Source organism: Colobus angolensis, unplaced genomic scaffold, assembly GCF_000951035.1.
Source record: "Colobus angolensis palliatus isolate OR3802 unplaced genomic scaffold, Cang.pa_1.0 Scaffold5, whole genome shotgun sequence".
Taxonomy (NCBI): Eukaryota; Metazoa; Chordata; class Mammalia; order Primates; family Cercopithecidae; genus Colobus; species Colobus angolensis.
The window spans coordinates 3,152,809-3,173,263 of record NW_012118487.1 but is presented as its reverse complement, the minus strand read 5'-3'; the positions used below and the strand labels follow the sequence as shown (position 1 = coordinate 3,173,263).

Genomic DNA, 20,455 nt, shown 5'->3' with positions numbered 1-20,455 from the left:
AGGGTAACACTGCAGTTATCTGTGGATGTCTTTGTTTACTATCTGCGTCCCTCCATGAAAAAAGAAATTGGGCCTCCTCCATCTATTTCCTGCTCCTAGTACCGAGTCTGATATACAGAAGGTGCTCAAAAATATCGGCTGAATCAGAGTGGGCCCTTTGGCAACCCGTCTCTGTGCCTCAGTTTCTCTGTCTGCCAGGAAGCAGCTGCTGAGAGGACTTGTGAGGACCATCTTCCCTCTCCTTGGGTCCCGAGTTAAATAAATACTCTTTTGTCCACGTGAACCAAACAGTGAAAGACTGGGATCGCTAGCCACGAGCCGCCGGGAAACAACCGTTTCTCCTGGGAGGTCACCCCAGCCTTCTTCCACGGAGACTGACCCGTCTAAGTTCCTTTATCTGATCCTCAAAAGCCTTCGTTTCTCAGCCTTGAAATCCGGGGGCTGGAACTTGCATTCTGAGGTGATTCCGAGACCTCCTCCCACTGACTGTGTTATTTGAAGTTCACTGTCTTACAGATTTTCGGCCCCGGGGGCTGCTCGTGCGTATAAAAAACGAGACGTCAAAACAGTTTACCTATGACGTTCACCGTACTGTCCACTTCATGTTTTATAGCTGAAGTCAGGACCGCGTACTCGGGAGAAATATCACTCACTCCATTACTAAGCCCCAGAGATGACTCAACTGGTTCTTGCTAGGAAGAAGAAAAGAAAAAAGAATTGAGAACACTTCCTTTCCCCTCCCTTCTCTTAGCTGAAATTCTACCCTCGGCCTACTTTCTTTAATGCTAGGGTCATTCAGGTTCGGCTGCTGATACATTCATTCCCTGCTTCTTTAAGCTGGCCTGTTTCAAAGCACATTTCTGCACAGGGTACACTGCTGGGGATTCAGCTCCTTCCATTTTCCTTCAAGGAAACGGTCCCGGCCCATCTGGCTCGCCTTGAGGAAATGCTTCCACCTGCAGACAATAGCTTTGGGGCTACGCAGAGCTGCATCACTGTCTGTAAAATGCCGCACTGTGTGGATTCCACATTCTCCTCCTCTGAGGAGTGCTCAGAAGAACCAATGCCCGGCTTTCTCCTAAGGGAGGAATCATGCCACCTCTTTCATAGTTATTTCTTAGGGAAAGCTCTGCCTCAATGACTGGTCCAAGAACAGGAGCCTAGGGGAAGCTGTCGATGAATTCTCTGCAGATGAGTTTTGCCATGGCCTCTGGCCACCTGAGGCCCTGCACTGGGCGGCTGGCTGATCACAAGGGCCGTACCCTGGCCTGAGTCCAGCCAGGCAACCCCATACCATGGGCTTTACATAACTGCCCTTCAGGTGGCTGAATATCCCATCCAGCCCAAGAATTCTGCACGCGCACACTAATGAAATAATGAGAACAAATTCCTTTCCCTTATTGGAGCTCTAAATGTGTGCTTTTTTCAAGTGCACCAGAACCCTCCATTCCCTGGTACTAAACAGCTCTGCAAAAGCCAGCCCTGAGGTGCCTGTTGACGTTCAGCTCTCAAGGTAAGCTTGCATCTGCTGCTACGATAGCAATCAAGTCAGACAAAAGCCACACAGGACAACACCCAAGGAATCCAAAGCGGAAGAGGAGGGTGGAGAGCAGAAGGAACACAGGACTGGAAGCAGAGGATCATGCAAGTAGATGTGACTGTGTTTGGAAAAGTCAACAGTGGTCGGCTCTGAAACATGGTGGGTGTTCTCATCAGTTTATTTATACACTAGTTGGAATCAATCCTCCCAAAATCCTCAAAAAGTCACTAACGGAAGGAGGGGAAATAACCTCCTCCTTCATAATCCCACCTGGCAAACTCCCACCTTAATAACATGACTTCAAAGGCATCGCTCCACTGTATAGCTCGGTTTTTAAATAAACGATACGCTGCCTGGTTTACCAGATGTCCCGAAGGTCCAACGTAAGGGCAGGCCCAGAACATCCATCCCTACCGGGCACGATTTTTACTCCTTTCTCCCCCAGCATCTTGCATCTCTTCTCTTACAAGTTCTAAATAAGATGTCTGCCCCTTCTTGGGTCAAGCACGGTGGCTCACCCTGGAATCTCAGCACTTTGGGAGGCTGAGGCTGGAGGATTGTTTCAGCCCAGCAGTTGGGAGACCAGCCAGGGCAACATAGCAAGACCCTGTCTCTACAAAAAATAAAAACATTAGCCGGGTGTGGTGGTGCATGCCTCTTGTCCCAGATACTTGGGAAACTGCAGTGCTGGGAGGATCTCTTAAGCCCAGGAGTTCGAGGATGCAGTGAGCTATGATTATGTCACTGCACTCCAGCCTGGGTGACAGAGTGAGAGCCTGATTCTTAAGGAAAAAAAAAAGCCTGCCCTTTCTGGAAAAAAAAAAACCCTTGTCTGTGACGTGGGTGAGTCAGCAGGTTTCCCTTCCTTCACAGCCAAACTTCCAACCCCCTGTCTGCCTTTCCGGACTTGGCCTCTCCACCTGGGCCCCCATTAGTTCCTGCGGTCTTGCTTCCCCTCCACCTCCGGAATCAAGCTCCCAGCGGGTCTTGAGAGCTCAGGCTTTGGAATCAGAAGGGCCTGGGGCAAAGCCTGGCACCTCCCCTCCTCACTAGCTGTGGCTCCTTATTGAACCTCTGTGAGCCACCCTAGGGCACCGCGGACAGTTGTAAACTGAGGTCAATAACAGGACCCACGTCATAAGGATATGGTGAAGATTAAATGAGCTAACTACGTACATAGCACTTATTAGTAAATAAGTACTCACCATTACCAAAGGTCACCAACAAAACTCTGCTCTCCTAAATCCAACGGCCTTTTCTCAAATCCCTTCTCCCGGCCCCATAGTCTGACCTCTGATGGACCGTGCTGTCCCTCCATGGCCACCTGGACTGACACTGCTGCAATTCTCCACCTCTCCGACGGCAGCCTCCTTTCTCAATGGTGTCCTCAATGACCCTGGTCAGTTTCCCTCCCCCGAGTCATGCCCCACCTTTCACTCTTCCACCTCCATTTCTTCAACTCCCTCAAAAAGAACTAAGCACAGGCCTCTGAAGAAGTGACCAGAGAACTGCTCATTTGTATGGGTTTCCTTTGCTGTCTGACCTTATTTTTTTACTCATTCTGTTTCTAGGTTTCTTATAAAACTAATGAGGCAGTCAGGCTTGCATATATTTAAAAAGCTAAATTAATTCTGTTTTCTCCATTGAAGACCTCTAAATGTTACACATGATCTACAGTTTAATGAGTGACAAGTGATACTTTTATCACTTGAGAAAACCATGACTCAGAGTCTAAATTAATTTTCCAAGATCACGCTACTTTTAGCCTGTGGAGACATCGGAACTGAACTCTGTCTTTGGTCATAAAATATGGTTCAATTCCAGGAGCTTTCTGTCTTAAGAAGCCCTTGTATCCTGTCCTAATTCCAGTGGAGACTGAGACACGCTTTTGAACACTATTCTACTCTCTCCATACTTTTTTCTTTTTTTCTTTTTTTGAGACAGGAGTCACACTGTCACCCAGGCTGGAGTCCAATGGCGCGATCGTGGCTCACTGCAACCTCCACCTCCCGGGTTCAAGAGATTCTCCTGCCTCAGCCTCCCAAGTAGCTGGGATTACAGTTGCCTGCCACCACGTCTGGCTAATTTTTTTGGATTTTTAGTAGAGATGGGGTTTCACCACGTTGGCCAGGCTGGTCTCGAATTCCTGACCTTAGGTGATCCGCCAGCCTCGGCCTCCCAAAGTGCTGGGATGACAGGCGTGAGCCACTGCACCTGGCCTTCTACTCTCTCCATTCTTACCCTGTATCCTGCACTGACCACTTCTATAATGGCATCATATATTCCACCGATGGAGGCTGGGAGAGCCTGTTCCAAACACTGTGTTACTCCCTTCACCCCACTTCAAAAGAAACCATCATTTCAAAGCCATCATCTCACTGATACTGTCATTCTGGACAGACAGTACAGTCAATGGCACAGTAAAATGGAGCCAGAACCTCCCGAAACGCCTCCATCCAGGGTGTAGAATAGGCCCAGGAGAGAAGGATCTTCACTAAACTGGGGCAAAATTTTTGAAATGATTGGAAGTAGAAACATCTAAATCTAAGCTATATTAAAAATCCAAGGATCTCAAATGAAGAAAAGGGGTGTGGAGTTCTCTATGTAAAATGAACATAGAGATCCTGCAGCCCCTGAACAGCCTTCATCCGCAGCCTCTCCTGGACCCCCGATGCCCCACTCCTGCCCTGGCTCAACTGCCTCCTGCTTTGCTGTACCATAACCTGGCCCGGTGAATCCTGGCCAAGATTCATGTCTCCTCTTTCTGCTCCCTTTCTCACTTTAGATAGAGGCTCTTCTGAAAATCAAGTAACCCATAGCTTTCTTGACTTTTAATTTTCTCAACTTACTCCAAAGATAAAAAAAAAAAAGAAAAAAGAAAAAAGAAGACCCTGCTTGGGTCCAGACTCCTCCACAGTGCATAAACGCCGCCAAACATTTATGTTCAAAACTTTTGCTCTAACTATAGAATCCAAAGTTTGGTCTACACGAGGGCATGAACTCCGCCAAACACTGACGCTCAAGAACCTTTGCTATAATTACAGAATCCAAGGTTTGGTCTATGGTTTAAGGGATTTTAAGCAAAAGCAAACTGGCACAAGAGAGAGTTCAGGGGCAGGAGCACGCTTCTTTAGACCTGTAAAATAATACACCTTTAGCTGGTCTTGAAGCTACACAAGCTCAATGGGCTTGGGGATGGACCAGAGTTAGAGGACAGCAGAGGGACTCCCCTCTGCTCCAAGCCTATGCTGTCTCAACCCTGTGCTAATGCCCCTTGTCCCTGAAGCCCTGTTCAATGGGCCTCCAGCCCACCTCCCACCTTCCAAAATGCTCTAATTCATCTGTGCAAAGCCAATCTCTTTGAAGCCAGATTTAAGAACATCAAATTTAAGGGAATCTCTAGGTCTCTGCTAACAGAACGTGTAGGCTGAGAGCTGGACTTCACAAGGAGGTCAGGGAACTGGACCCTGGCGAGTGCACACACCCAGCACAGAGGCTGCAATGCTACTGAGAACAGAAGCTCTCGTAGGACAGGCTGGGGCCTCCTGCCCGGTCCCAGAACCACCTTCCTTCCGCTCCTTCCTTGGAATGAGGCCATCGTCATTCTCTTCCTCCCTTCTCTCACTGCAGCTTCCCTCTTGACTTTTTTCCTTAGCTCACTTTTCTCTGCCTCTTCTCTGCAGGCCTTTGTCTGCATCTCACACAGCTTCTCTCTTGGAGAAGCCATCAGTTTCCAAAGCTACCAACGCCATTCTCAAGTACATGACCACACATCTGCCCATTGGGCACTCACTCAAGTGCTATGCTCTCCAACTTTCTAGCTGGCATTTACTTTCAGGGCTCTCTGTCACTTCAAAGGCAGCACGTCCAAAGTGAAACACCCTCTCCACAAAACGACCTCCATTCCCAACACTCCCTTCTGAAGGTGTAAGACGCAGGGGCCTCCTCTTTAGGCCGCTCTTATCTGCATCCTCCATACCCTCTTCCACTTTCTGGAGAAACGTCTCCTCCCTCCATGCCAGTAGCACCAGCTACTGCCTTTCCACAGCAGTGTCTCCGCCCCCCACTCCTTTCTACCCCGGTGAGAAAGGCCTCCCTTACATAACCAGTTCCCTCCTGCTCTAAGTGTGCTCCAAGGAGTTCAACTGTGTCTCATCCCATAAAGCTGTCCCTCAAGCTTTTCACATTGGGCTCGGAGGTCCCGTTCTGAGCCACCACATGTGAAGGGAGGATCCCGGGCAGGCAGAATAAGCCTGATAACCCGCTTCACCCAGGGCATCTCTCATCTTATCTGTTTTTCAAGTGAGTTGCTGGCATGTGTTTTCTTTGGATTAAAATTTAAAAACTGAAGACCTCTTCCAACCAGTGAAGGGATCACTCCAGGAGCAGCCCTGCCAGGGAGTGTGCCGTGTCTTCATCCAGCTCATGTCACTGTGAGAGCCAACAACTCTATGAGAAAGAGCAGCCGAACCCCTATCTGCTTTTCTATAACTTCCACCCATAGGTCTGCGCTCAGAACGAATACAGACCAGGCCTAATCTTTTCCCAGCGACTTTGGCAGCCCTTCCCAATTCTGTCTCCTTCATAACACTAACACTTTGATCTGGAAGCACTTTGCAGTTTCAAGGCACGTATGTTTCAGCCGCAAACAACCCTCCGAAGCAGGAAGTACCCATTTCTATTCGCCTCACCTACACGCCTGTATTTCCCATTGTCCCCTCACACAAACTTCTGCTCTAACTAAGCCAGTTTCCTGTCTCATCCAGGAAAAACAAACCAACTCTAATCTCCAGGCCTTCATTCCTGATGCCCCTAGTGTGGGGGAAGGACCATGGTTTGACCCTGTCCACCCCTCAAGGCCTGGCTTAGGCCCCAAAGGCTACCAGGCACCCGGTGGACAAACCTGGATTTGAATCTCAGCTCTGTAAAGCAATGCAGCCTTGGGAAAATGAATCAGCTTCTCTGTGCATCCATTTCCTAAATGTCTACAAGGGAAACAACCTGCCCGTCACAGGGAGAACTCAATGAGACAATAATCATAGCTGGGAACTTGGAATCAGCTCAAAAATATCAACGAGCCCCCCTCTGTTTTAACTACTTCTATCCTTATTGTTCTTGGCCTTGTGTGAAGTCTCACAGAGCAAACCGTTCCATGATATTTTCTGAAGCGTATGCATGCACTGATGATGTAGAATTCAGGATTTCTCACTATTGTTTTTCTTTCTTTTCTGAGGTGGGGAAGGGGTCCTGCTCTGTTGCCCGGGCTGGAGTGCAGTGGTGCAATCATGGTTCACTGTAGCCTTGAACTCCTGGGCTCAAGCCATCCTCCTACACCTCAGCCTCCTGAGCAGCTGGGACTACAGGCATGTACCACTGTACCCAGTTGTTTTTCTTGTTTTCACTTCCTTAGATATCCAGTTACTGCCGCACAGGTGGGGCTTAGTTCAAGGAAAACATGGCTCACTGAGTATGCAGGGATATGCTCACAAAAGGAAATGTCAGAGGATGCTGAGGCCGTTTCTGCACATACCACATGGCCACTGGGCCTTGGGTCTTCCAGTCTCGGGGAGACTCTTTGTTGGGGGACATACAGCATGGAGATGAATCATGAGTGACCCCAAGAAAATTCTAACACTTGGCCTACATGTTGTAAACACTGTTTGCTAATTAAAACTTCAACTTGAATGGAAGATTGGGAAGAGCTTGCTTCAACAGCAAATTTTCATACCTAGTTACCACATGAAAGACAGATTTCCTCAGTAGAAGAAACCTGCTTAGTGTATCCAGTCACATATTTGGATGGACTAAGTAGGTTTAGTATATTTGCACAGGGTCTATTAACTCAGTCCTTGGGTGTTCTGAGATACAATTAAAAGGTAATATATTAATAGCTCGTAATTGTCCTCTGACTTTCCACTTCCAGACGCCCTGGGGAGTTCACTTTTCAAACACTCTACAGAGACAGAGTCCACACGATGGCTTGAACAGCCAGGAAGCACAGAACTCGGGAAGCCCACTGGCCTCCTCTGAGCTTCCCTGCTTTACTGTAAAGCACAATGCAAGTAGCTCGAAATTCCAAAGTTAGGCTGTGTTTAGGCCTAATGAATCACCTGCCTTCTGCTGAAGGAATCAGGTCCTTTCAAAAGAAAAGTTTCAGGTATGAATCATATCCTGATGGCACAAGGATTTCATGAAACACACTCGGCTAAGGTGGCTCTTGACCCACATGGCTGCACCTAAGGGAATCTCTCCCTTACTTCCCTGGGCCAGGATGGTCAAGCCCACCTAGGACTGTGCCTTCCACAACTTGCTCATTTTAGGGCCATGTGAAGACACTGCCAGTGCCGATGTGGCTGTAGAGATCCCGGACGAACAGGACCACCACGTGGCATGAACTACTAAGATGTACTTTCCTCGCATTGCCACATCCCGGAAAGGGGACATGCCTGTCAATCCATTATGTGTCATGGTTTCATTGGAAGCAATTTTTCTAAGAGATACACAAAATAACAGTGCATCTTAGCATCACTGGCATCTGGCATTCAATGGAATACAGTGGATACGTGTGAGCAACGTGTGCTGAAAAGGCAACATCTGTTACTCCATTCTTATTTCTTCATTAACTGTGATTCGGAAATTAAATCTGCATCCTAATGGAAAACCCCTCACTCCCACCCCACATATCCTACTTATTTATGCATCTATTTAGTCAACAAACGCTGCTGCATCTATTCAGTTATCAAATACGTATTAGTGATCTGTTCTGGGCCAGACACTGAGCTAGATGATGGGAAAACAGTAGTAAATACGATTCAGTCACACTTGAAATTGTAGCAAATTCTCACACATTTGTGAGAAAGGTATACTTTTGTGACTAATAACATGAATCAAAATCTAGGCCTTAAAAATACTAACTCGGCCAGGCTCACACTTGTAATTCCAACATTTTGGGAAGCCAAGGCAAGAGGATCACTTGAGGCCAGGAGTTTGAGACCAGCCTGGGCAACAGAGTGAGACCTCACCTCTATAAAAAAAATTTTTTTAATTATCCATGCTTAGTGGCACACACCTGTAGACCCGACTACTAGAGCGAGGCTGAGGCAGGAGGATCACCTGAGCCCGGGATGTTGGGGCTGCGGTGAACCATGATCGCGTCACTGCACTCCAACCTGGGTGACAGAGTAAGACCTTGTCTCAAAAAAAAAAAAGAACTGTGAGAAATGATATGGCTAACAACTAGGTTTGCTCAATGGCAAAAAAATATATATATATATTTTAAGAGGTAATATAGGAGAAACATATATACTTAAAAAATACTTAAAAGACATTCAAAAATCACATGTGAATTTTATATGGGTCTTAATTTAAGTAAACAAACCACACGAAAGTTATAACATGTATGAAACAACTGAAACTCTGAACACTGGCTGGATATTCACTGATATTGAGAAATTACCGTGCACTATTTCAGGTACAATAATGATATCATGGTATTTTTACAGAGCACTTATCTTTTAAATATATATACTGAACTATTATGGAAGAAATGCTATGAGGTTTGGAATTTGCTTCAAACATTATATTAAGCTGAACTATAAAGAATTGTTTTTGGGCCGAGTGCCATGGCTCCTGCCTGTATTCCCAACACTTTGGGAGGCTGAGGTGGGAGAATTGTTTAAGGTCAGAGGTTCAAGACCAGCCTGGCCAACATGGTGAAACTCCATCTCTACTAAAAATACAAAAACTAGCCAGGCGTGGTGGCATGCGTTTGTAGTCCCAGCTACTCAGGAGGCTGAGGCAGGAGAATGGCTTGAACCCGGGAGGCAGAGGTTGCAGTGAGGCAAGATCGCACCACTGCACTCCAGCCTGTGCCAACAGAGTAAAACTCTGTCTCAATTAAAAAAGAAAATAAATAAATAAATAAACAAATTATTTTTGTAAGTCAAAAATGGTTGAAGGGCTGCAATTTAATGTTAGAAGTCAGGAAACGGGAAGAGCTATTGATGAAGCAAAACTGGCCAGGAGCTGATTAAGGTTAAAATTAATCTGAATGATGGCCTATGGAGTAAATTTTACTCATTTGTCTCCTTTCTATGTGCATAAAATCTTTCCACCATGAAAAGTTAAAGCACAATAGGCCTTTAATATAGTGCAATATTTAAATTTAGTTAAAAATAAAAAATAGTGAAAGTGAAACTGAAAGTATCACTGCAAAAATACGCTGCCTAAATTTCTTCATCTGCAAAGGGAGGCCAGCGAGCTAGACAATCTCTCTGAGATCCCTGGGTCTGTGGCCGCAGTGTCTGTTCTCTGCTCAGCCACTGAGGCTTGTCTCCAGTTTTGCGGGGCATATTCGGCTCTTCTCTCACTATTTAACAAGGGCCACCTCATCTGTGCACAGAGATCCTCAGACTGCAGGGGACTTCAGACCACACAGCCTCGTGAGAACTCACACACACACGCACATCCCACGGGAAACCCTTGTGGGGTGCGAGAGATGCAGGGGGCAGAAGGCAGTCACTGAAAGCTGTGCTGATGGAGTGCTGAAGCTAACCACTGTGTCCCCCACCGAAGCGCCCGTGACGGATGTCTGTAACATACCGTTCATACATTTTATAGAGGTACAGAACATCCAATACACACTAAAGTATATTTAATAGCCTGAAAATATGCTTAATAGTATGAGCCACAAGCTGTTGTGGAGCTTAGCTGGCACAGAATGACCGCTGGCAACGGCCGTGGTGGCCAGATGGAGGCCTCAGCCTGCCGAGCACAGTGAGACTCTGTGACTTCATTCATAAATTTCCCAGGGAAACGGGATGAGGCAGGGCCCTGTGTACCTATGACTGCAAGTGGATACATGCCGAAGAGCAAACATGTAAAGCACAGAAGACACAAGCAAAGGAAGAAAGATGACACATTCCGCAGAGGTCCTGTGACTCATCTTTACGAGGCAGAGTGTGAGTCATTAATAGGAACCCAACTTTGGCTTTCTCTCTGAAACACCCAAGATTACCTTGATGTGCTTAACTTTGTCTTCTTTTTCTGTCTTTGGTTTCTTTCCTGTGGCAACAAAAATGTAGTTTTGGATTAATTCATGAAGGGCCTCCACAGAAACATTTCCCTCAAATGAAATTCTTTCTGAAACTCTCGATGAACCTGTTGCTTTACTCTGTACATGATCAAAATTCCACATGTATCTTTTACAGCCTTTGGTGAACTGAGGGTCTTGTTTCCAAGCCAGGTAGGGGCGGAATGATCCCCCACAGCATGAACAGGCTACTCTACCTGCGAAGTGACTGCAGATGTGGAAATGAAGAGATCACGAAGGCACGATGACATAAATTGAGTGATCTTGTTTTAGTCTGTAAATGCCTTTACCTTTCTTAGAAGGCCGCTCTGATAGGGGCAGCATTCGGTAGACCCTGAAGGCATTGTTTCCTTTCTTTATGCTTTTATCCTTGACTTCTTCAATATCAGGCAAGGAATTCATGGCACATCTGAAATTCGCCTTCCATGTTTTGGGATCAGGTTTATCTACTCCTGGTTGATGCTTTCCTAACAAAAGAGACAAAGATTAAGAAAAAGAGAGAAAACATTAGATACAGAAGAAGACATTTCTGGAAACACAGTATTGCTGGTCAGGCAGTATGAGGAAACCTTTTCACTCCAGGCTATACCTCCAGTGACCAATCGTCCTGGTGTGCCTGGGGGTGAGAAGGTTCTGGGGATGTGGGAATTTTGTTTTTAAAACCTGAACAGTTCCAGGCAAACTGGGACAAGCTGGTCACCCTGGTTCTACTGAACAGCTTGAGGAAACTATAAATGCTGGAAGAATGGAGCACCAGCGTAAGAAAAATATAGAAGACTGAGAGGCTGCAAAGTCAACAGGCAGAGGGAACCTGAGTGCCTCTTTTTCATCTGACCCTCCAATAGAGTCCATTCCTGTAAATAGCTCCCTACGTAAATGTCGTAATAAATAAATGTATTTCTGACTACCTTTTGTAGGGGAGATAAATTTGATCAAAGTTTATAGCATCAGAACAAATGAGTTTCTATTCCCTGGTAACACCTATGGAACTTCTTAGAATACCACATTTACAGGAAATTGAAGGACTAAGAGTCTATGAGATGAGGGGAGTTATTACTTTTGATGGCTGTAGTTTGTACCCCATGTGTCCTGGATGTGCCTAGGGACAAGTCACAGGTTTTTCACAGCCATCTTCATGAGGTCATAAGCCAGGATATTTTATGTGTAATAAAAACAAAACTAAGCAAGAGTGCCTGCCTCTATAAATGCTGCAGGGAGGTTTAGTACCTGTATGGATTGCCCAGTTTCTAAAGAGTGGTGCATCTTTTTCCACATCCCACCCATGTCTAGCCGCATGCATCCAGGGGATCTGAAAAATCTTCTTTTCCTGAAGGAAAAAAAAAAAGGGTAAAGAAGAACTGCAGTTATGGGTTTTGACCCACCACTGCAAAAGGTTGTGAAGGTCTAGCCAGCAAGATTCCCCACCAAGCATCACTGAATGTGCTGACTGTTGACAAGAAAATCTACTGTAAACCAAACCCACTTCCCCCGCTGGATCCCAAATCCTGGTCGCCTACCCCGAGTGACAGTCAGTCCCATGAAGTCTTGCAGAGCAGGAATGTTTTCCAAGGTCAAAGGTGATGATTTGGGATATGCCAGTGTGTTCCATTATTTGTGCCTCTTTTCTGTTTTTTAATTTTCTTTTTGGAGACAGAGTCTCGCTCTGTTGCCCAGGCTGGAGTGCAATGGCACGATATTGGCTCACTGCAACCTCCATCTCCCAGGTTCAAGAGATTCTCCCACCTCAGCCTCCTGAGTAGCTGGGATCACTGGCGTGCGTCACTACACCTGGTCAATTTGTGTATTTTTAATAGAGACAGGGTTTCACCATGCTGGCCAGACTGGTCTCGAACTCCTGACCTCAAGTGATCTGCCCGCCTCAGGCTTCCAAACTGCTGGGATTACAGGTGTGAGCCACCACACCCGGCCCTGTGCCTCTTTTTATAAAACCACAGAAAAATGGCCACCTACTGAAATCTCTAATGCTTATTCTTATAATTTACTCTCATCGTTTGGTAAATAGTAACTCCAGCTATCTTAGGTAAATTAAAAATGAGACTTTCCAAAACCCTTGATGCTGCTACAGAGAAGTCGGGTATATCTGGGCCACTGTCACAGAAACCGAGTATCTCCATTTGCTTATGCATCCAACAGAAATAGAAAGTAATGTTGGAATCCCTGTGGGTCCACTGCCTCAGGAAATAGCAAGAAGTGCAAACAAAGAGGTAGAGGTTATGAGATGACACATTTTCTGGAGAAACAGCTCTCAATACAATCCTTATATCAAACTATCTCTACATCTCTCTCAATGTAACTGAAGTTTGTAATTCAAAACTGCCTCAAGCAACCCTGAAAAACAAATGATTGGAAACTGGAAATGCATGGTTTACTAAGAAAGCCGTATTCTTAGTGAAGCTACAGATGAGGAACCTGGCCCAAGCGGCTCCTGTGGCGGTAGCGGCAGGTACTAAGGTCCCACTGGCACTGTGCATCTGCCTACACGTCCACATGGACCTCAGTTTTGTTTTCCTCCTACAGCCTCCTGAGCGAGGTATATGTTACGATTTCCATTTTACAGCTGAGGAAACCAAGAAGCAGATTTTAACTATTTGGTCAAGGAACTTGCAGGGTAATAAGTGTCTAAGTTCAAACCCCAGGTCATGCAACTCCGTATACTATTACTTAATCACCCACTCATTATCTCCCAGCTTTTAGATTTGGAAGAGTCCCTGTCCTATGACAGACCGGTTGAGACCTGGATTCTGTGGATTAAAGCCCAGGAGACTGTACTCTTTTAAAGCTCTCAAGGCAGTTCTGATAATTGCCAGGTATGCGGGTCCCCGCACTAGACGCTGAGGAAGGAGAGGAAATGTCAGCAGGGAGTTTCCACCTCTTCGGTCTCACACAGTGACACGCAGAAAGGGTCCAGCTGTCCCCAAAAAGACTCAGCACCTCTCCACAGAACCAGCCACAAAGCCAGAACTCAGACTATTTCAGAACATTGGAGAGTTTCCCAAAACCTGTTAAAAGGAAAATTCTACCATCTTCTAAAAAGTCAGTTATTAAAGGAGAACTGAAAGTGAGAGACTTTTTCATAAATTCCTTGGTGTTCATTCTGTATCATCCACAGAGAGGGCTTCAGGTGAGCCAATTTCAAAAGGACAGTGATCAGAAAGGGGCTGAGTGACATTTTATGCTTTAATGTAGATGAAAATCGACAGCAAAATCACTTAATGTCATTTATTGATGTTCACATGAAAATGAATACAAGTGAAAATTGATTTCAGTGAAAGAACTTTTCCTGAAGTGCACGCCCAGAATCTAAAGCTTTACGCTTAAACACCAAGATTCTTAAGAATTTGCTGTTGCACTTTTTTTCTAGATCAAAGGAGTTCCGGGGTGACACAATCTGAAATCTAACTTGCAAGACACAAAATTGATACCGATAAAGTAGATCTTTTTAAGCATCTGCACGCATGCATGCATACACATACACACACACACAACCAAACCTAGTCCCACAGAAACCGCAAAAGTCATGCAACTACAAAAGCGCTGACCGAACCTAGCAATTACCCACTATGGATCCTCTTGAAATGTTTGACAGGCCTGAGTAGACTGGAAGAGTTTGGATGTTTGTCCCCTCGAAATCTTGCGTTAAAATGTGATCGCTAGTGTTGGAAGTGAGGCCTGGTGGGCGGTGTTTGGGTCATGTGGCAGGATCCCTCATGAATGGCTTGGTGTTGCTCTCGTGGTAATGAGTAAGCTCTCGCTCCATTAGCTCCTGTGAGAGCTGATTATTCAAAAGAGCCTGGCGCCTGAACCTTTCTCTCTTCCTCCCTCTCTTGCCATGTAATGCCCTTTGTCTCCCATCCTGAGGCCTTATCAGAGGCAGATGCCAAGGTCATGCTTCTTGTACAGCCTAGAACCCTGAGCCAAAGAAACCTCTTTCCTTTATAAATTACCCAGCCCCAGGTTGTCCTTTATGGGAACACGAAACAGACTAACCCATAGACATGTCTCCAAAAACAGATACACAAATAACAAACGTTGGTGAGGATGTGGAGAAACTGGAAGCCTCATACATCGCTGTGCGAATGCAAAACGGTGCAGCCAACCCTAGAGAAAAAGTTTGGCCATTTCTCAAGAAAGTGAAACACAGAATGACCTGATGACCCAGTAATTTTACACCCGGATATACACCCAAAGAATTCTAAGCCAACATTCAAATCAAAACTTATACACAAATGCTCATAGCAGCACTACTCACAAAAGCCAAAAGATAGAAACAACCCGAGTGTCCATCAGCTGATGAATGGGCAAACAAAATGTGGTATATCCATACAATGGAATATTATTCAGCCACAAAAAGGAATAGAGTATTGACACATGCTACCACATGGATGAACCTTGAAAACATTATGCTGGGTGAAAGAAGCCAGACACAAAAGGCCAAATATTGAATGATTCCATTTACATGAAATATCCAGAAAAGGCAAATTCATAGAGACAGAGAGGAGATTAGTGGTTGCCACAAGCTAGCAGGAAGGGAAATGGGAAGTGACTGCTTAATGGATATAGCATTTCCTTTTGGAGGGATAAAACGTTCTGTAACCGGACAGTGGTGATGGCTGCATATTTTTTAAACTACATGTCACTTTTAACTAGTTTTTCATATTTCAGGAAAAAAAAGAAAAGACTAATAAACTTACCAGAAATATCTTTCAAATCATATCACAGATTCTTTTCTTGAAGAAGACCATATGAAAAGGTAAGAGAAAGCAAGATTCATCTTAAAACTGAAAGAGATTCTGACCAGCAAACATTCTGGTCACAAGCTGTGTGTTCCATGGGACATGACGGTGTTGCTATGTGTGTGTAGACCCTATGACGTCAGTATGTGCCAGGTGTCCCATTCCCGAGAGACCAGTCCTGCACATGTGGTGGTGGTACACACTGTGTATGGATAGACGCCCCGTGCCAGGGCCTACGATTTGTAAGTGTGTGCAGAACTCTGCCCATCTGAAGGAAGGCAGGAGAGATGAGCGCTGCTTGACTTCAGAAAAGCATCTGAGATTATCTTGAGCAATGTAGAACAAAAATGTTCCTTGGCCCCACATGGAAACTAGTTCTGTTATCTCCTCTGCCTCTTCTTCCCCGCAGCATTTGCAAGATGTTCCAATTACTGTGCTATTTTTGTTTGGACTCCTTACCTCAGTCAGAGACAGCCTGATGTTTACACAAACACAAGTCTACTTTCAAAGTGAAAAAAAGGAAAGGTCTGATGATTCCCCTGCCTTAGTGCATGGATCCAGGAGGATCTCCCACAGGAAATAAGAAATCAATAACCCCACCCAGTGTTGGGGGTCACACGGAGCTGGGAGAGAAACCGGGACCCCGGATGTGGCTGCCTCCTTCCTTCCTCAAGAAATGGCCAAGGGAACCCCAAGCAAGCACGTGGACAAACCCAAAACTAACCTGGTCTCAACAAGTCAATGGCAAGAAGGAAAAAAACAGAGGTTACTGCCCACAGTCAGCAGAGACTTAGAGTCATAAACACGAAACACAGCCTGTGGACAGTCTTTGAATTCTGATTTGAACAAATCAACTGTAACAAGATTATTTGGGAATACTCAAGGCATTTTGAATATGAATGGAGCAGTGATGATATTAAACAGTATTGACTTTGTCCAATTAACAATGGTATATTGTGGATATATAAGAAAACGTCCTTATGTCTTACAATGTACACTGTCAGGGAGTTGCTTTAAAATACCACACAGATACACACACACACACACAAAGATAAGGCAAAATATTCATACATCTAGATGCAGGCATATGAAAATTTGCTATCCTATTTTTTTGTATGTGTCATTGGGCTACTCAAACATGCTATGCACATTTGCAAATACCCATAACCAAAGGCAAATGGCCCCAGCCAAGGCCTCATTCATAAGCTGCTTATAATGCACTTTTCCAAATTTCCTCGCTGTTCCTTCAGAGGAATCCAAGGGACCCATTCCATTCCCACCCTCCTTCAAACTTATTAAAAGCAGGTGCTATGCTTTGAATCTTTGCCCCCTATGAAACTTATACTGACATTTAATCCTCAATGTGGCAGTACTGAGAGGTGAGGCCTTTAAGAGGTGATTGAGTCATGAGGGCCCTGCCCTCATGAATGGATTAATCCATTCAGGGATTAATGGATTAATGGGTTGTCATGGGGGTAGGATTGTGGCTTTTCAAGAGGAAGGGAGACCTGTGTTAGCACACTCGTCCCCCGCACCAGGTGATATCCTGCACTGCCTCAGGACTCTGCAGCGGGTCCCCACCAGCAAAAAGGCCCTCAACCAGATGCAGCCCCTCAACCTTGGACTTCTCAGCCTCCATAACTGTAAGAAATAAATTCCTTTTCTTTATAAACTATCCAGAGTCAGGTATTCTGTTATAAGCAACAGGGAACAGACTAAGACAACAGGGGATGGAAACAAACTTAGGGCATTAACGAACCAGCTCTTTCTCTCTTACTGAAAATGGAGTAGGTTGAACGGACTTTCTGAGAGCCATGTGACAACTGCCAACCCAGTGTCCATAAATCTGATTATCTTAACAGAACAAAAATACCACCAACGTTGCTCCCCTTCAAGACCATGACATTCATCTGCATATTCCCAGAACAATTTTGACAGAGGGCCTCCCACTTACCAGGCACGAGGCCTGGCCCCGAGCACACAGACACGACAAAGACGGCCAAGGCACCAGTGCATGGGGCTTCCAGCCTGGAGCACTTCACGATAAACACGAACACATCCTGAATGCCGACTGAAGCAGAAGTGAGTCCCACAGCCCCAGGGACAGTGTTTTCTAAAAGTCACAACAGTCTTCAGTGGCAAAAGAGATCTTGAAATGACCTCAAACCACTCAAAATATAAACAAGGATTTCCAGGCAGAATGCTTGTGAATGGGAGGGAAGAACATTAGGCTCTCAGTTAAGTATTTATATGCACGGATGAATGCCAACAAGCCTAAGTTAGCGGAAACCTATAAAAAGATGCCCTGTAGGAGTATAGGTATGGAGAGAAGAGACCCTGACCCCAGCCGAGGTCTGCAGTGACAGTGATGGCAGTGCCCATGTGCACGAGCAGCACACGTGCCCACTCTGGCTAGGCCTCAGCAGGATGCAGCTTGACAGGGCCTCGGGGCAACAGTGCAGGCCTTGACCTCTGTGCCAGGGTGGTGCTGAGAGGCGGCACGGGCTGGCAGCCATGGGCACGCCCTTCTTCATCAGCCTGGCTCATGTCCAGCTCTAGCGGAGGAGCCCAGAGAGATGACACAGAGGTCTCCTTTCCTTCCATGCCTCGGGAAGAGAACTCTCGAGCCAAGAGTCAGATGAGTGACGCTCAGCAGGTAAGGGCTGCCTGAAAGGGACCAAGTGTTCATTTGCACAAAGAGAAATCCATTTGCCTTCTGGTCCTGTATCAGAAAAACATGGACAAAATAGATGGAAGAGAAGGCATCTCAACCGAGAGTCCCAGTAAGGAGGTGACCCTTAGAGGGTGCATCAATCTCCTAAGACTGTCATGAAAAATTACACAAAATGAGTGGCTTACAGCAGCAGAAATGTATTCCATCACAGTCCTGAAGGCCAGAAGTCCAAAATCAAGGTGTCTGCAGGGCTCACTCCTTTTATTTATTTATTTATTTATTTTTGAGACGGAGTCTTGCTGTGTTGCCCAGGTTGGAGTGCAGTGGCACAATCTCAGCTCACTGAAACCTCAACCTCCTGGGTTTAAGCGATTCTTTTGCCTCAGACTCCCAAGTAGCTGGGATTATATGCACCCCCTACCACACCCAGCTAATTTTTGTGTTTGTAGAGATGGAGTTTCACCATGTTGGCCAGGCTGGTCTCAAACTCCTGATCTCAAGTGATCTGCCCACCTCGGCCTTCCAAAGTGCTGGGATTACAGGCGTGAGCCACCGTGCCCAGCCAGGGCTCACTCCTTTCAAAGGCTCTGGGAAGATTCCTTCCTCGCCTCTTCTTGGAGTCTTTCGGCTGTGGCTGCCTATTTCCAGTCTCTGCCTCAGTCCTCACACGCCCCTCTCCTCTGTGTGTGCCTTCTCCTCTTCTGTGTGTTATAAAGGCACTCCTCATTGGAGTTAAGGCCCACCCAGAAAACCCAGGATGATCTCATGTCAAGGTCCTTCACTATATCTGCAAAAACCCTTTTTCCAAATGAGGTGACATCCACAGGTTCTGGGGGTGAGGATGTGGACATATCTTCTCGGGGAGCCACAGTTCCACCCACTACCGCACCAAGAAGGGACTAATGGTTAGTCTAAACCAATCACAGAGGTCAACATACCAGGCACCTGCTCAACACGATTGGTGTGAGACACTGTCTGTTCTCCACTGCATCAAGCCAACCAAAACTGGTGCAGGTATTTTTAAAAAAGGAAAAGCAAAACCAGACAACTTACTTCTCTTTAGAACACAGGAGCATATGCTTTCCTCTTCCACTCCACATCAAACAGTGATGCTACCTGTTCCTCAAAACAGAGTCCTACCTAACCTCTCTGTGCCTCGGTTTCCTTGTCTGTAAAATGGAAAATATTAACTGTACCTACCCCATGGTGGCAGAAGGTGAGTGAATGCATGCAGCTTGCTTAGAAGGGTGCCTGGCAAACAGTAAGTGCTGAGTACTCGTCAGCTTTCATTTAGTGTCATTTGCTACCCTGGCTCTCCAGCTCCCCTTTACTCTGGTCCCCACTTCCTTATACCTCCATGGCACCCCTGCTAACTGAGCTGACCAAGGAGCACCTCCATTTCTTGTTTGTTTCTTTGGAAGAAGCTGATTACATATGTAAATCTAAAACACTATAGATAGAGCAACTCTAGAAAAATACATTGTTTGCGTTAAGACCTAGAGATATGTGACAGGTCACAGGGAATAAGCATATGTTTTCTTCATTTCTATTTACTTAGTGCCCCACCTTGTTTCAGAAAGGCTCAAATAGAGCTATTCAACACAGTAACATTAAATTCAAAATAAGGCTGAGCACTGTGGCTCATGCCTGTAATCCCAGCACTTTGGAAGGCCAAGGCAGGGCAGATCACTTGAGTCCTGGAGTTCCAGACCAGTCTGGGCAACATAGTGAAACCCCATCTCTCCAAAAAAAAATACAAAAATTATCCAGGAGTGCACCTGTGGTCCCAGCTACTTGGGAGACAAAGGTGGGAGGACTGCTTGAGCCTGGAGGCAGAGGTTACAGTGAGCTGAGATCGTGCCACTGTACTCCAGCCTAGGTGACAGACCTTTAGACCTTGTCTAAAGAAAAAAAAAAGAAAATCAAAATAAGTGGATAAAAGGAAAAGGGTAAAAAGAAATAAGATTTAAAAGATATCTGAAAAGACCCAATAAGGCCAGGAATGATATTAGTTAAAAAAAATTATACTGCAATATCCTGTTCCCTTGTTGGAAGCAAGCTACAAACTGCAATCTGGCTCTAAGCTCTTGCACCTGATACAAAGATAAAGCCTGGCCAGCTAAATTATTCATTGTGTCCTTAAGATTAAAAAAGAAAAGGGGAGGGCGTGGAGAAGAGGAAAAAGGCATTTACTCAGAACTGTTCCTGGTAGGAGAGGAACTTCTCTCCTGGGCCTCCTTAAAGAAGGTATGATATATATTTAGTTGCTTTTCTAGATTATATAGTTCTAGAAGTTTTTCATTTTTACCTACATTATCTCTTTCTGATTCACCCCTAATAGCTAGGATCAATTAAATTAAGAGTTTTTTTTTTTTTTTTTTTTGAGACAGAGTCTC

At 45.6% G+C, this 20,455-nt stretch overlaps 1 protein-coding gene across 2 annotated transcripts in view; it reads right to left on the bottom strand.

Annotated features, from left to right (window-relative positions):
- Window positions 1-20,455, bottom strand: part of IRF2 (interferon regulatory factor 2) — an 86,095-nt gene that overhangs the window by 19,386 nt on the left and 46,254 nt on the right. The window contains exons 3-6 of one of the 2 annotated variants that reach the window (XM_011959552.1): window positions 11,859-11,958; window positions 10,922-11,098; window positions 10,557-10,603; window positions 575-692 (exon numbers count right to left, since the gene is read on the bottom strand). In XM_011959552.1, coding sequence (XP_011814942.1) covers window positions 575-692; window positions 10,557-10,603; window positions 10,922-11,098; window positions 11,859-11,958 — 442 coding nt within the window. The remainder of the gene's footprint in view (window positions 1-574; window positions 693-10,556; window positions 10,604-10,921; window positions 11,099-11,858; window positions 11,959-20,455) is intronic. The other variant, XM_011959553.1, reaches the window with a different exon arrangement.